The sequence below is a fragment of the Saccopteryx leptura genome, chromosome 3 (assembly GCF_036850995.1).
Source record: "Saccopteryx leptura isolate mSacLep1 chromosome 3, mSacLep1_pri_phased_curated, whole genome shotgun sequence".
Classification (NCBI taxonomy): Eukaryota; Metazoa; Chordata; class Mammalia; order Chiroptera; family Emballonuridae; genus Saccopteryx; species Saccopteryx leptura.
In genome coordinates, this window is record NC_089505.1 from 136,182,931 (window position 1) to 136,199,436 (window position 16,506).

At 37.9% G+C, this 16,506-nt stretch overlaps 1 protein-coding gene across 1 annotated transcript in view; it reads right to left on the reverse strand.

Annotated features, from left to right (window-relative positions):
• DOCK7 (dedicator of cytokinesis 7) overlaps positions 1-16,506 on the reverse strand; it is a 242,981-nt gene that overhangs the window by 69,129 nt on the left and 157,346 nt on the right. Inside the window, exons 30-31 of the mRNA XM_066376450.1 lie at positions 8,823-8,992; positions 7,561-7,715 (exon numbers count right to left, since the gene is read on the reverse strand). Coding sequence (XP_066232547.1) covers positions 7,561-7,715; positions 8,823-8,992 — 325 coding nt within the window. The remainder of the gene's footprint in view (positions 1-7,560; positions 7,716-8,822; positions 8,993-16,506) is intronic.

Here is a 16,506-nt window from a genome sequence, read left to right on the forward strand (position 1 = left end):
CAAACTGACCAGTATTTCAATGGGAACTATGCTCCTCTCACTGACCACCAATGAAAGAGGTGCCCCTTCCGGAAGTGCGGCAGGGGCCGGATAGATGGCCTCAGGGGTCCGCATGTGGCCCGTGGGCCATAGTATGGGGACCCCTGCTCTACTGGGTATATACCCCCAAAACTCAGAAACACTGATACGTAAAGACACATGTAGTCCCATGTTCATTGCAGCATTGTTCACAGAGGCCAAGACATGGAAACAACCAAAAAGCCCTTCAATAGAAGCCTGGATAAAGAAGATGTGGCACATATACACTATGGAATACTACTCAGCCATAAAAAATGATGACATCGGATCATTTACAACAAAATGGTGGGATCTTGATAACATTACATGAAGTGAAATAAGTAAATCAGAAAAAAACAAAAACTACATGATTCCATACATTGGGGGGACATAAAAATGAGACTAAGAGACATGGACAAGAGTGTAGTGGTTACCGGGGGTTGGAGGGAGGAGGGGCGTGGGAGGGAAGGAGAGAGAGGGAGAGGGGGAGGGGGAGGGGCACAAAGAAAACTAGATAGAGGGTGACGGAGGACAATCTGACTTTGGGTGATGGGTATGCAACATAATTGAATGACAAGATAACCTGGACATATTTTAGTTGAATATATATACCCTGATTTATTGATGTCACTTCATTAACATTAATAAAAATTTATTTATAAAAAAAAAATGGGACCTGAAGATGGCAGCGGAGTAGGCGGGCGAACAGACGCCCAGCTCTCACCACCAAACTGGAATACAAATCAATTTAGGAAAAATCAGCGTGAAAAACCAACTCTGGACTACAAGAACAGCTCTCAAAAACCAAGGAGCAAAGAAGAAGCCACAACAAACCTGGTAGGGAGCTCCTGAATCTCCCCTGCTTACAGGAATGGGGTGGGGGGGGTGAGGCTGAGAGGCCAGAGGGGATCTCACTCCAGGGAAAAGAGCAGAAAATACTGCTCACAGCCACTTGCCTGGCGACCAGGGAGCGAGGTGTGTTGAAAAGACCAGCTTATCTCCCAAGTGGAAAGGAGAGAAAGAAGGACAGACTGTGAGGGGCTAAGAAATGCAGGAGACGACCTAAAAAAGCTGACTCATCTGTGCTGGAGGCGGCCATAGCTGGAGGAGGGACTGATCCTTCCACAAAACAGTACTGAATTGCTTCCGGATCAGAGATCTCCAGACATCTATCCAGCTCCAATCAGCACAAGACATGGCTGAAAACAAGAAGTGGGGAGAAGGGGCAGTAACTCAGGTCTCCATGGAGATCTGAGATACACCTCACTCTACTGAAGCTGAGAAAACACCCTTCCCCCAGAGAGATTAGTTGGTGGAAGAGGCCTTCAGAGTCTCAGGTTATACCCATCCCATTCCTGGATACAGTTTCAAGGAAGCCCCCTGCAGAGATCAGTAAAGAAGACTATCATCTGTTAAGAAAACAAACAAATCAAGACTTCAAAGCTGCCCAAATCCGAAAGTGGATTACAAATAATAGCTGATACCAACCTAAGAAGACGTAGAAATAACACAATTGAAAACTGGAGGTAGACAACACCAAGCCTAGACTCAACCAACTCTACAAACAAAACACTCAAACACAGATAATAAGAAGACAAAAAAGAGCAATTCAAATAAAACCACAAGAGAAACCTTCAGGAGATAAACTGAGTGATATGGAAATAACCAAACTTCCAAATGCAGAGTTCAAAATAATGATTGTAAGGATGCTTAGGGATCTTAGAACAACAATGGATGGTCATTATGAACACCTAAATAAAGAAATAGCAAGTATAAAAAAGGATATTGAAATATTAAAAAGAATCAGTTGGAGATGACAAATACAATATCAGAAATAAAGACCACAATGGAAGGAATTAAAAACAGGATGGATAGAGCTGAGGATCGAATCAGCGAGTTGGAGGACAACTTGAATGAAGGCAAGAAAGTAGAGTAGAAAAAAGAAAAGAGACTCAAAAAGTCTGAGGAAACTCTTAGAGAGCTCTGTGACAACATGAAGAGAAATAACATCCACATATAGGGGTTCCTGAAGAAGAAGAAAAAGACTAAGGGATAGAGACTTTGTTCAATCATATCATAGCTGAAAACTTCCCTAAATTAATGCAGGAGAAACTCTCACAAGTTCAAGAAGCATAGAGAACTCCATTAAAGAGAAACCCAAAGAAACCTATACCAAGACACATCATAATTAAAATAGCAAAGCTAAGTGATAAAGAGAAAATATTAAAAACTGCAAGAGAAAAAAAAGCTATTACCTACAAAGGAGCCCCCATAAGGATGACATCCAACTTCTCAACAGAAACACTTGAGGCCAGAAGGAAATGGCAAGAAATACTCAAAGTAATGCAGAACAAGAACCTACAAACAAGACTACTTTATCCAGCAAGGCTATCGTTTAAAAAAGAAGGAGAAATAAAAAGCTTCCCAGAAAAAAACAACTCAAGGAATTCATTACAACCAAACCAATGCTGCAGGAAATGTTAAGGGGTCTGTTGTAAACAGATCAAAGTGGGAAAAGAATATTGCAAAAAAGGAATACAGCTTTAAAGAATAAAATGGCAATAAACAACTACATATCAATAATAACCATAAATGTAAATGGATTAAATGATCCAATCAAAAGGCATAGGGTAGCTGCATGGATAAAAAAACAGGACCCCTACATATGCTGTCTACAAGAGACACACCTTAGAACAAAAGATACACATAGATTGAAGGTAAAAGGGTGGAAAAAAACACTTCATGCAAATGGAAATGAAAAAAAAGCTGGGGTAGCAGTACTTATATCAGACAAATTGGACTTTAAAACAAAGGATATAGTAAGAGATAAAGAAGGCCACTACATAATGATAAAGGGAGTAATCCAACAAGAAGATATAACTATTATAATTATCATGCACCTAATATAGGAGCACCTAAATATATAAAGCAGACGTTGATGGATTTAAAGGGCAAGATCAACAGCAATACTATAATAGTAGGGGATTTCAATACCCCACTAACATCACTAGATAGATCCTCAAGAAAGAAAATTAACAAAGAAACAGCAGACTTATTGGACACAATAGATCAACTCGATTTAATAAATATCTTCAGAACCTTTCACCCTAAAGCAGCAGAATATACATTCTTTTCAAGTGCTCATGGTACATTCTCTAGGATAGACCACATGTTAGGGCACAAAAGTGGTCTCAACAAATTTAAGAAGATTGAAATCTTATCAAGCACTTTCTCTGATCACAACGGCATGAAATTAGAAATGAACCACAACAGAAAAGCTCAAAAATTCTCAAACACATGGAAACTAAATAGCAGGTTGTTAAATAACGAATGGATTAAGAATGAGATCAAAAAAGAAATAAAAAAATTCCTAGAAACAAATGACAGCGAGCATACAACAACTCAAAATTTATGGGACACAGCAAAAGCAGTACTGAGAGTGAAGTACATAGCACTACAGGCACACTTTAGGAAGCTAGAAAAAGCTCAAATAAACAACTTAACCCTGCATCTAAAAGAACTAGAAAAAGAACAGCAAGTAAAGCTCAAATGTAGTAGAAGGAAGGAATAAAGATTAGAGCAGAAATAAATGACATAGAGGCTAAAGAAACAATACAGAGAATCAATGAAACTAGGAGCTGGTTCTTTGAAAAGGTAAACAAAATCGATGAACCTTTAACTAGACACACCAAGAAAAAGAGAGAGAGGACTCAAATAAATAAAATTAGAAATGAGAGTGGAGAAATAAAAACTGACACAACAGAAATACAAAATATTGTAAGAAAATACTATGAAGAACTGTATGCCAAAAAACTAGACTACCTAGATGAAATGGACAAATTCCTTGAAACATACAATCTTCCAAAAATCAATCTGGAAGAATCAGAAAACCTAAACAGACCAATTACACCAAATGAGATCGAAACAGTTATCAAAAAACTCCTAAACAAAGAAAAGTCTAGGGCCTGATGGCTTCACAACTGAATTCTACCAAATATTCAAAGAAGAACTAACTCCTATCCTTCTCAAACTATTTCAAAAAATTCAAGAGGAAGGAAGACTTCCAAGCTCCTTTTATGAGGCGAGCATAATTCTGATTCTAAAACCAGGCAAAGACAACACAAAGAAAGAAAATTATAGGCCAATATCTCTGATGAATATAGATGCTAAAATCCTCAACAAAATATTAGCAAACCGGATCCAACAATATATGGAAAAAATCAAACACCATGATCAAGTAGGATTTATTCTGGGGAGGCAAGGCTGGTACATTATTTGTAAATCAATCAATGTGATTCATCACATAAACGAAAAAAAAAAGAGAAAAACCCCACGATAATTTCAATAGATGCACAAAAAGCATTTGATAAAATCCAGCACCCATTCATGGTCAAAACTCTCAGCAAAGTGGGAATACAGGGAACATACCTCAACATGATAAAAGCCATCTATGAGAAACCCACAGCCAACATCATACTCAATGGGTTAAAATTAAAAGCAATACTCTTAAGATCAGGAACAAGGCAGGAGTGCCCCCTTTCACCACTCTTATTTAACATAGTCCTGGAAGTCCTATCCACAGCAATCAGACAAGAAGAAGAAATAAAAGGTATTCAAGTTGGAAAAGAAGAAGTAAAACTATCATTATTTGCAGATGATATGTTATTGTATATAGAAAAACCTAAAGTCTCAGTCAAAAAACTACTGGACTTGATAAATGAATTCAGCAAAGTGGCAGGATATAAAATCAATACTCAGAAACCAGAGGCATTTTTATATGCCAACAATGAACAGTCAGAAAGAGAAATTAAGGAAACAATCCCTTTCACTATTACAACCAAAAAATAAAGTACCTAGGAGTAAACTTAACCAAGGAGACTAAAGACTTGTACTCGGAAAATTACAAAGCATTGATAAAAGAAATCAAGGAAGATACAAACAAGTGGAAGCATATACCCTGCTCATGGTTAGGAAGAATAAACATCATTAAAATGTCTATATTACCCAAAGCAATCTACAAATTCAATGCAATACCAATTAAAATACCAATGACATACTTCAAAGATATAGATTACATATTCCAAAAATTTATATGGAACCAAGAAAGAACACGAATAGCCTCAGCAATCTTAAAAAAGAAGAATAAAGTGTGAGGTATCACACTTCCTGATATCAAGTTATACTACAAGGCCATTGTACTCAAAACAGCTTGGTACTGGCCTAAGAACAGGCATATAGATCAATGGAACAGAACAGAGAACCCAGAAATAAACCCACAGCTCTATGGACAAATGATATTTGACAAAGGAGGTAAGGAAATACAATGGAGTAAACACAGCCTCTTTAACAAATGGTGTTGGGAAAATTGGACAGCTACCTGCAAAAAAATGAAACTAGATCACCAGCTTACACCACTCACAAAAATAAACTCAAAATGGATAAAAGACTTAAATGTAGGCTGTGAAACCATAAGCATCTTAGAAGAAAACACAGGCAGTAAGCTCTCCGACATCTCTTGGAGCAATATATTTGCTGATTTATCTCCACGGGGAAGTGAAATAAAAGACAGGATAAACAAATGGGACTATATCAAACTAAAAAGCTTTTGCACCGCTAAAGACAACAAGAACAGAATAAAAAGACAAACTACACAATGGGAGAACATATTTGACAATATGTCTGATAAGGAGTTAATAACCAAAATTTATAAAGAACTTGTAAATCTCAACACCAGGAAGACAAAAAATCCAATCCAAAAATGGGAAAAAGAAATGACTAGACACTTCTCCAAAGAGGACATACAGATGGCCAATAGGCATATGAAAAAAAGCTCAACGTCACTAATCATCAGAGAAATGCAAATTAAAACCACAATGAGATATCACTTCACACCAGCCAGAATGGCGCTCATCAACAAAACAACACACAATAAGTGCTGGCGAGGATGTGGAGAAAAGGGAACCCTCCTGCACTGCTGGTGGGAATGCAGACTGGTGCAGGCACTGTGGAAAACAGTATGGAGATTCCTCAAAAAATTGAAAATCGAACTGCCTTTTGACCCGGCTATCCCACTTTTAGGAATATATCCCAAGAACACCATAGAATGGCTCCAAAAGGAGAAATGCACCCCCATGTTTGTGGCAACACTGTTCACAATAGCGAACATCTGGAAACAGCCCAAGTGTCCGTCCGAGGACGAGTGGATTAAAAGCTTTGGTACATATATACTATGAAATACTACTCAGCCATAAGAAATGATGACATCGGATCATTTACAATAACATGGATGGACCTTGATAACATTATACGGAGTGAAAGAAGTAAATCAGAAAAAACTAAGAACTAGATGAATCCATACATAGATGGGACATAAAAATGAGACTCAGAGACATGAACAAGAATGTGATGGGAACGGGGGTGGGAGGGTGGGGGAAAGAGGGGATGGGGCGAGGAAGGAAAGAGGGGTTGGGGAGGGGAGGGGAACAAAGAAAACCAGATAGAAGGTGACAGAAGACAATTTGACTTTGGGTGAGGGGTATACAGCATAATTAAATGTCAAAATAATCTGGATATATTTTCTCTCAACATATGTACCCTGATTTATCAATGTCACTGCATTAAATTTAATAAAGTTAAATAAAATAAAAAAGTAGAAAAAACCCCCAAAAATAAGAATAATGGATTTAAAAAAGATACTAGGCAAAGTGGCCCCAGATGGGCAGAGCATTGCCCCATAGGGGGCTTGCCAGGTGGATCTCTGTCGAAGTTCATGCAGGAGTCTGTCTCTGCCTCCCTGCCTCTCATTTAATAATAATAATAATAATAATAATAATAATAGTAGTAGTAGTAGTAATAATAATAACAACAATAATAAGGCCCTGGCTGGTTGGCCCAGCGGTAGAGCATCAGCCCGGTGTGTGGAAGTCCCGGGTCCAATTCCTGGTCATGGCACACAGGAGAAGCACTCATCTGCTTCTCCACCCCTCCCCCTCTCCTTCCTCTCTATCTCTCTCTTCCCCTCCTGCAGCCAAGGCTCCATTGGAGCAAAGTTGGCTCGGGCGCTGAGGATGGGTCCATGGCCTCTGCCTCAGGTGCTAGAATGGTACCGGGCACAACAGAGCAACGGCCCAGATGGGCAGAGCATCGCCCCCTGGTGGGCTTGCTGGGTAGATCCTGGTCGGGTGCATGCAGGAGTCTGTCTGACTGCCTCCTCACTTCTAACTTTGGAAAACTACAAAGAAAAAGAAAACTAGGCTAGATAATAAGACAACTTTCAAAATTCTAAATGACAAACTATCGAGCCTTATACCACAAACCCTAATACTTGTTAAAATAACTTAGTACAAGATAGGGAATAGTCTCAGAACCTTAATGTTTCTGCAAAATAAGTTAAGCTCAGTGTACTTCTACATCAGCTAATACAATAATCTCAGTTATTTAAGAGTATATCCTTGTAAATATCTGTCTTTCCAGAAAAAGCTTCTGTAGGAGGGTTGTTTTTACCGTTGATGTGAGGAGGAAACTGCCAGGCCTTGTTAACTGAGGAACTGACGTTCCGGCAATTGCCATGGCGACTGTCTGGCTTATCATGCTTCCATTCTCACTTTCATAGTCATCCGGGGCTATACAAATTGGTCTTCCTCGTTGATTGTGAGTTTCTGGGAAAAAAAGTCCAAAACAAATAAGTAAAACTTCTGTTTAGTTTAATTAACAGTTATTGAGCATGCAATTCTTTTTCTTCTTCTCCACTACTATTAAAAAAAGCTATTAACATGTAATATTTATCCTTAGAGTTACTTCTTTTAAACAACATTCCTACAGTAATAATTTATAGTATTGTAGCAAACTTTACCTTGCTTTCAAATTAGGAAACCCACGTTAGTGATCAAAATACTGGAAAAATTATTTAACTATCAGTCTTTTAAAGGCAAGGGGTTGGTTATTTTTGTATCACTAGCACCTATTGAAGTTCTTAATACATAATGTGTACTCAGTAAAGGTTTGTTTTTATTGAACTAGAAGTTATTTTATCAAGTTAATAACAACCTACAGTATTTTCTCTAAGGCAAATGAAGGAATTCAAGTAAATTCTAAATATGAAAAGCAAGAGCAATAAAACTTTGTCAGTTCTAATTTTTGAAAAGCAACAAAACTTCCTTTTGGTAACCCAATGCTAGCAATAAACTTAATTCTTGTTATACAGGTGAATATTAATTTAAATTATATTTATATGAATAAAATTGACACTCAGGGTAATAGCTTTCAAATGTTCATTTGGTTTTTTAGAGAAACAGTAAGTATTTATACATAAAAACTCTATTTCCTAATAAGTACAAATAGAAATACTATATAATCACTATTTTATTTTTTAAAATTTTATTTATTAATTTTAGAAATGAGAGAGAGAGAGAAACAGAGAGAGAAGTGGGGAGGAGTAGGAAGCATCAACTGCCATATGTGCCTTGAACAGGCAAGCCCAGGGTTTCAAACCAGCGACCTCAATGTTCCAGGTCAATGCTTTATCTGCTGCACCACAACGGGTCAGGCTACAATCACTATTTTAAATTTTATGATAAGAACTACTTACAGAAACCTTGTAGTGGATTCTCTCACATAGTCAAAAGATTTTCAGTACTGTGGCTAAGTATTTACAGTTTACTTGTGTGTGTACATTTCCTTTTTTTTCCTAAAATAAGATCTTCATCCTTGAGATATTTTCTAACACTTTTATACATTGAGATTTGCCTTTAAAATACACCAAGTACCTGTAAAATCGTACAGCTGAGGGACAGTTTCCATGATAATGCCAATCAGAGGTAGATACAGCATGGCCACCCGGGCCTTTATCTGGGGGTCAGAGTACCGCGGGTCTGAGTCATGACTGGATAGTAAATTGTGTACCATATTGATGACTTTCTTATGCAATCCAAACAGTCTATTTAAAAAGAAGATGGAGAACAAAAAGGAGTAAGGCCACAAAGATTAGTTAACATCTTTAAAGCAAACAGTAAGCTATGATACCGAATCAATTTTGTTCAGCTTCTTAACTTTGTCACATATTTGCACGTTTTTCTACAAAAACACTTCTCATTTTAAAATTAATAAATGTCTCTATAAAATAATAACAGAGAGGGAAAAGTGTTACACAAATTTACTTAGGAGTTAACCATAATATATTTATACTAACTCCTTCTTAGTGCATTATATTAAATAACTTAAGAGTACTTATGGTTATATATATATGTATTTTCATGTTTATTGAATTTATTGGGATGACACTTGTTATTATAGAAGTTTCAGGTGCACAATTCTACCACACATCATCTGTACACTGTATTGTGCGTTCACCACCCCAAGTCAAGTCTCCAGTCCATCATCATTTACTATGTGGATATATTTTACAGCAATCAATCAATCAATCAATCAATCAATAGGCCCTGGCCAGTTGGCTCAGCAGTAGAGCATTTACCTGGCATGTGGAAGTCTTGGGTTCGGTTCCTGGCCAAGGTACACAGAAGTGGTGCCCATTTGCTTCTTCCCCCTTCCCCCTCTCCTTTCTCTCTGTCTCTTTCTTCCCCTCCCATTACTAAGGCTCCATTGGAGCAAAGTTGGCCCTGGCAATGAGGACGGCTCCATGGCCTCTGCCTCACGCGCTAGAATGGCTCCGGTCAAATAGGAGCAACGGCCCAGATGGGCAGAGCATCACCCCCTAGTGGGCATGCCAGGTGGATCCCAGTTGGGCGCATGCCAGAGTCTGTCTGTCTGCCTCCCTGCTTCTCACTTCAGAGCAACACAAAAAAAAAAAAAAAAGAGGAAAAATTTAAGTTAACTATAAATGCTATTGATGAGATCTTTTCACATTCAAAAAAGGAATACTTTTATTTCCTTTTTCCCAAACAAAAATCCTCTACCTAATAAATTATGTAGTCCACAGGCTGCGGTTGCCTTCGACATCTTTTTAAACTGATCTTCCTTGCTTATATACTTCATTTGGGCCCTTACAACTGTTCTATACTCCCAGTTGCCTGCGTTTCAACTGGCCTAATACAATAGCAAGGGTCACTCTCAGAATCACACTTTTTTTTTTGCCTCTCTTCTTAAATTGAAGTCTCTTTGACTATGCAAACTTTATAATTAAAAATTCATCCAGCCTTGGCCGGGTAGTTCAGTTGGTTAGAGTGTCGTCCCGATATGCCAAAGTAGCGAATTCGATCCCCACTCAGGGCACATACAAGAATCAATCAATGAACGCATAAATGGAAAAACAAATTGATGTTTTTCTCCCCCTCCCCCTTTCTTCCTTCCCTTCTCTCTAAAATCAATCAATCAATAAATTTAAACCAACTTCAACTGGTGCTTAATGCTGTACCTCACACCAGTTTCAGATCTCAATCTCTCTCTTTAAGCCTCTCACTATCAATCTCAGGAAAAGACTTTACCACCAACTTCTTCCTTTTAAAAAGCCATTCCTAATTTGCTCTGGTCACATCTCTTAATACATCTCCATCTTTATAGCTATAGGATTATCTTTTGTCTCAGAAAAAGTTTTATCTTCTCTCAGAAAGTACTTTCCCCATGTGTTCAATGAACTCCATATATCTTCAAGAGCTTTAATGTCCCCCCTCATTATTCAAATAAGCCTTTCCTATCTCAAAAATACATATTCATTTGAAATTAGTTTCCTCTAGCTTATATGGTATTTCACTTATTGATAGGAATAAACTACTATATGATGTTCCCCGTAATATATTCCTAAATGTTAAGTCCATACCAAGTGTTTCCATTTACTACCAACTATCTACTCCCTTGCTTCCTAACTAACAGCACTTGACTGTTTCAATCCTGTTTCAGGAATAGATCCTAATTAGACTAGCCCTGCTACTTAAAACAGCCAGTTAGCAAACTGTTTTGCTACCAGTCCAAGAATAGAAAACTGTTAATCAACTCATTGCTTCCCTAATTGAAGTCTACAAAAAAAAAAAAAAAAGGTCATATAAACTAAACATATGTGTTTAGTGACACAGTTGATTTACAATTTTGTCTGTAACAAAAAACTCATGAACCAGTCTAAGCACCACATTTCCGTCAGACTGATTTAATCCATCTAGCACCTGGCATTGCTCTGGTTAGGCAAGTGAGCCACATGAGTCCGAAGGAAAATTTACATTGCAAGCTTTGGAACAAGGTTTTGCCCTCTCTCTCTTGCTGAACATAGCAAGTAAGAATTTCATCTTAATTGCCAGTGACAACTGTCTTGCAGTCTTGAAAGACACTCGCCTTAGGATAAAGCATCTAATGAAGGTAAAAGATGTAAAGAAACAGAACCCTAGTAGCATCACTGTGCTGTTGATTGTACTGTTTAAAACACCCTTTCTTTCGAGGTGGTGACATCAGAGAAATGGCCCCATGAGAGACACTCCCAATATCTCCCCTTGAAATTTCACCAAATTCAACAACTAAACACAGAGAAAAAAATCTCAGGAGTACCTGAAATATACACACACCAAACAAAGGTATGATTGGGCAAAAAGGTGGCTGAATACGTAATCCTCTCTGAAGGAAATAAGATGGAGAAGAAGGTATTTCGCTTTCCTCACTGATCTGAGGAAGGGGTGCTTTTGTTTGGAGCTGAGCGTGGTGGAGAGTCTTAGTTAGCGGGGAAGGAGCTGAGTTAGGGTAGGTGCTCAAACAGAAGAAAGAATACACCAGCTCTGCCTGGATGCAGGGCACGCACACAGGCAGTGGGCTCCACCTGAAATTACTGGGGCAGGGTACCCATGTGAGCCACTGCCAGCATCTTTGTGCATTCCTGGCTCCATGATCACCAGCGCAAGGTGTGTGCCCAGGCCAAAACCTTTGGCCTAAGACTGCTGGGGTAGGCACCTCCATGCAGAATTCTGAGTGCATTCTTGGCTCTGACTGAGATCACAGGCACTGAGTGCCTAAGTGGGCAGGTGCAAGTCTCTGTGTGCATTGCTGGACTTGTGGGAGCTGGACATACTGCAGTCTACCAAACAGTGCACGAGAAAGAATCCTGTGGAGATTAGACCTGCAGTGTGCTGAGGCATGCTAGACCTGCCTGTAGGCCCATAGAAAGTCACTTGATTTACAATTGGCTCCCAGCCCTGCCTTCTCTCGTTGGCAGCTCCGGTTGCCACTGCCTTACCCAGAACTGTGCTTTGAGTGGTACTGGTGGAAGAACCTGGCTATTCTTAGAAACTCTTGCTCTGCAGACAGTGACTGGGGCAAACCTCACAGCTAAGCCCCCAGGCTGCTAGCTCAGGAGGGAGGGACGTGGGGAGAGGCAACTGGAAAACTGCCATTGTTAGAGCCTTAAAGCCCTAACAAGCCCCACCTACCAACTGAACTGAGGCCCAGCCTATGTCACTGCCACAGCAACACACCAGCAGACTACAAGGATAAAAACAGATTCAAAGTGAAAGGTTGGAAAACGAGTCTCCAAAAAAATAATATTTAAAGAAAAGCAGGTGTAGCCATACTCATATCTAACAACGCTGACTACGAGATAGAAAAAGTAATCAGAGATAAAGATGGTCATTTCATAATGATAAAGGGGACATTGAATCAAGAAGACATAACACTTCTTAATATATATGTACCAAACTAAGGAGCACCAGAGTATATAAGACATCTACTAACTGATTAAAAATAAAAACCGACAAAAATACAATCATACTTGGAGGCCTCAATACACCAGTGACAGCTCTAGATTGTTCTTCCAAACAGAAAATCAATAAAGAAATATTGGCCTTAAATAAAACACTAGAATAATTGGATATGATAGACATCTATAGGACATTTCATCCCAAAATGTCAGAGTATACATTTTTCTTCATTGTACATGGAACATTCTCAAGAACTGACCATATGGTGGGCCACAAAACTAACATCAACAAATCCAGAAAGACTGAAATTATACCAAGCATATTCTCTGACCATAAAGCTTTGAAACTAGGATTCAACTGCAAAAAAGAAGTAAACAAACCCACAGAAACGTAGAAATTAAACAACATACTTCTAAAAACTGACAGGGTCAAAGAAGAAATAACAGCAGAGATCAAGAGATATATACAGACAAATGAAAATGAAAACACGACTTATCAGAATCTCTGGGATGCAGCAAAAGCAGTAATAAGAGGGAAGTTCATATCACTGCAGGCTTATATGAACAAACAAGAGAGAGCCCAAGTAAACAACTTAACATCACATCATAAGGAACTAGAAAAAGAAGAACAAAGACAACCCAAAACGAGCAGAAGAAAGGAAATAATAAAAATCGTAGCAGAAACAAATGAAACACAGAACAGAAAAACTAGACAAAATCAATAAAACAAGGAGCTGCTTCCTTCAAAAAAATCAACAAAATTCACAAACCCTTGGCAAGACTCACTAAGGAAAAAAGAGAAAGGACTCATATAAACAAAATCCAAAATGAAAGAAGAGAAATTACCACAGATATCAAAGATATACAAAGAATTATCATAGAATACTATGAAAAACTATATGCCACCAAATTTACCAATCTAGAAGAAATGGATAAATTCCTAGAATAATACAATCTTCCTAGACTGAGTCATGAAGAAGCGGAAAGCCTAAACAGACCCATAGGCAAGGAGGAAATAGAAACAGCTATCAAAAACTTCCCAAAAAATAAAAGTCCAGGGCCAGATGGCTATACTAGTGAATTCTATCAAACATTCAAAGAAGATTTGGTTCCTATTTTACTCAAAGTCTTCCAAAAATCTGAAGAAGAAGCAATACTGCCAAACACATTTTATGAAGCCAATGTAGCCCTCATACCAAAACCTGGCAAGGACAACAAAAATAAAGAAAACTACAGGCCAATATCTCTAATGAATACAGATGCAAAAATCCTAAACAAAATACTAGCAAATTGAATACAACAACACCTTAAAAAATAATTCATCATGATCAAGTGGGATTCATCCCTGAATCACAAGGATGGTTCAACATACATAAAACAATTAACATAATACACCACATCAACAAAACAAAGAACAAAAACCACATGATCCTATCAATAGATGCAGAAAAGGCATTCAAAAAAGTACAACATCATGTTATGTGTAAAACATTCAACAAAATGGGTATAGAAGAAAAATATCTCAACATAATAAAGGCCATTTATGACAAACCATCAGCTAAAATCATATTAAATGGCAATACACCAAAAACCTTTCCTCTAAAATCAGGAACAATACAAGGTTGCCTACTCTCTCCACTCCTATTCAATGTAGTGCTGGAAGTTCTAGCCAGAGCAATCGGACAAGAGAAAGAAATAAAAGGCATTCATATTGGGAAAGAGGAAGTAAAGGTTTCACTTTTTGCAGGTGATATGATCTTGTACATAGAAAACCCCAAAGACTCCACAGAAAGACTATAAGACACAATTAACCAATACAGTAAGGTCGTAGGATACAAAATTAATATACAGAAGTCTATTGCTTTCTTATATGCCAACAATGAAACTTCAGGAAATGAACTAAAAAAATAATCCCTTTTACGGTTGCAACAACAACAACAACAAAATACCTAGGAATAAACATAACAAAGAATGTAAAAGACCTATATAATGAAAACTACAAAGCATTGTTAAGAGAAATCACAAAAGACACAATGAAATGGAAAAATATTCCTTGTACTTGGATAAGAAAAATAAATATAGTTAGAATGACCATGTTACCCAAAGCAATATATAAATTTAATGCAATTCCCATCAAAATTCCTATGTCATTTTTTAAAGAAATGGAACAAAAAATCATCAGGTTTATATGGAACCATAAAATACCCCTAATAGCCAAAGTAATACTAAGGAAAAAAAATGAAGCTGGGGGCATTACTATACCTGACTTCAAATTATACTACAGAGCCATGATAATCAAAACAGCATAGTATTGGCAGAAAAATAGACACTCAGACAAATGGAACAGAATAGAAAGCCCAGAAATAAAACCACATATATATGGTCCAATCATCTTTGATAAAGGAGCCAAAAAGACACAAATGGAGAAAAGAAAGCCTCTTCAATAAATGGTGCTGGGTAAACGGGAGAGCCACCTGTAAAAGAATGAAACTCGACTACAGTTTGTCTCCTTGTACCAAAATTAATTCAAAATGAACCAAAGACCTAAATATAAAATCTGAAAATATAAATTACATAAAAGAAAATATAGTTACTAAACTCATGGGACTTGGCCATAAAAGAACATTTTATGAATTTGACTCCAAAGACAAGGGAAGTGAAGGCAAAGACAAATGAATGGGACTACATCAGACTAAGAAGCTTTTGCACAGCAAAAAAAATTGTCAACAAAACAGACAGCCAACTAAATGGGAGATGATATTTTCAAACAACAGCTCAGATAAGGGCCTAATATCGAAAATATACAAAGAACTCACAAAACTCAACAACAAACAAGCAAATAATCCAATAAAAATATGGAAAGAGGACATGAACAGACACTTCTCCCAGGAAGAAATACAAATGGCCAACAGATATATGAAAAGATGCTCATCTTCATTAGGTATTTGAGAAATGCAAATCAAAACTACAATGAGATACCACCTCATACCTATTAGATTAGCTTGTATCAACAAGACAGGTAATAACAAGTGTTGGAGAGGCTATGGAGAAAAAGGAACCCTCATTCACTGTTGGTGGGAATGTAAAGTAGTACAACCATTATGAAAGAAAGTATGGTGGTTCCTCAAAAAATTAAGAAGTACCATATGACCCAGCAATCCCTCTACTGCAGTAGTTCTCAACCTGTGGGTCGCGACCCCGGAGGGGGTCGAACGACCATAACACAGGGGTCACCTAAAGCCATCGGAAAATACATATTTATTATACAATACATTTTTAAATAAAATATGTATTTCCGATGGCTTTAGGTGACCCCTGTGTTTTGGTCGTTCGACCCCCACTGGGGTCGCGACCCACAGGTTGAGAACCGCTGCTCTACTGGGTATATTCCCCCAAAACTCAAAAACATTGGTACGTAAAGACACATGTAGCCCCATGTTCATTGCAGCAGAAGATGTGGTACATATATACTATGGAATACTACACTCAGCCATAAGAAATGATGACTTGGATCATTTACAACAACATGGATGGACCTTGATAAGATTATACTGAGTGAAATAAGTAAATCAGAAAAAACTAAGAACTGTATGATTCCATATATTAAGTGGGACACAAAATTGAGACTCATGGACATAGATAAGAGGGAAGTGGTTACTAGGGGGAGAGGAAGGGAGGTGAGGGAGGAGGTGGAGGGAGGGGAGGGGCATAAAGAAAACCAAATAAAATGTGACAGAGGACAATTTGACTTTGGGTGATGGGTATACAACATAATCAAATGTCAAAATGATCTGGAGATGTTTTCTCTAAATCTATGTACTCTA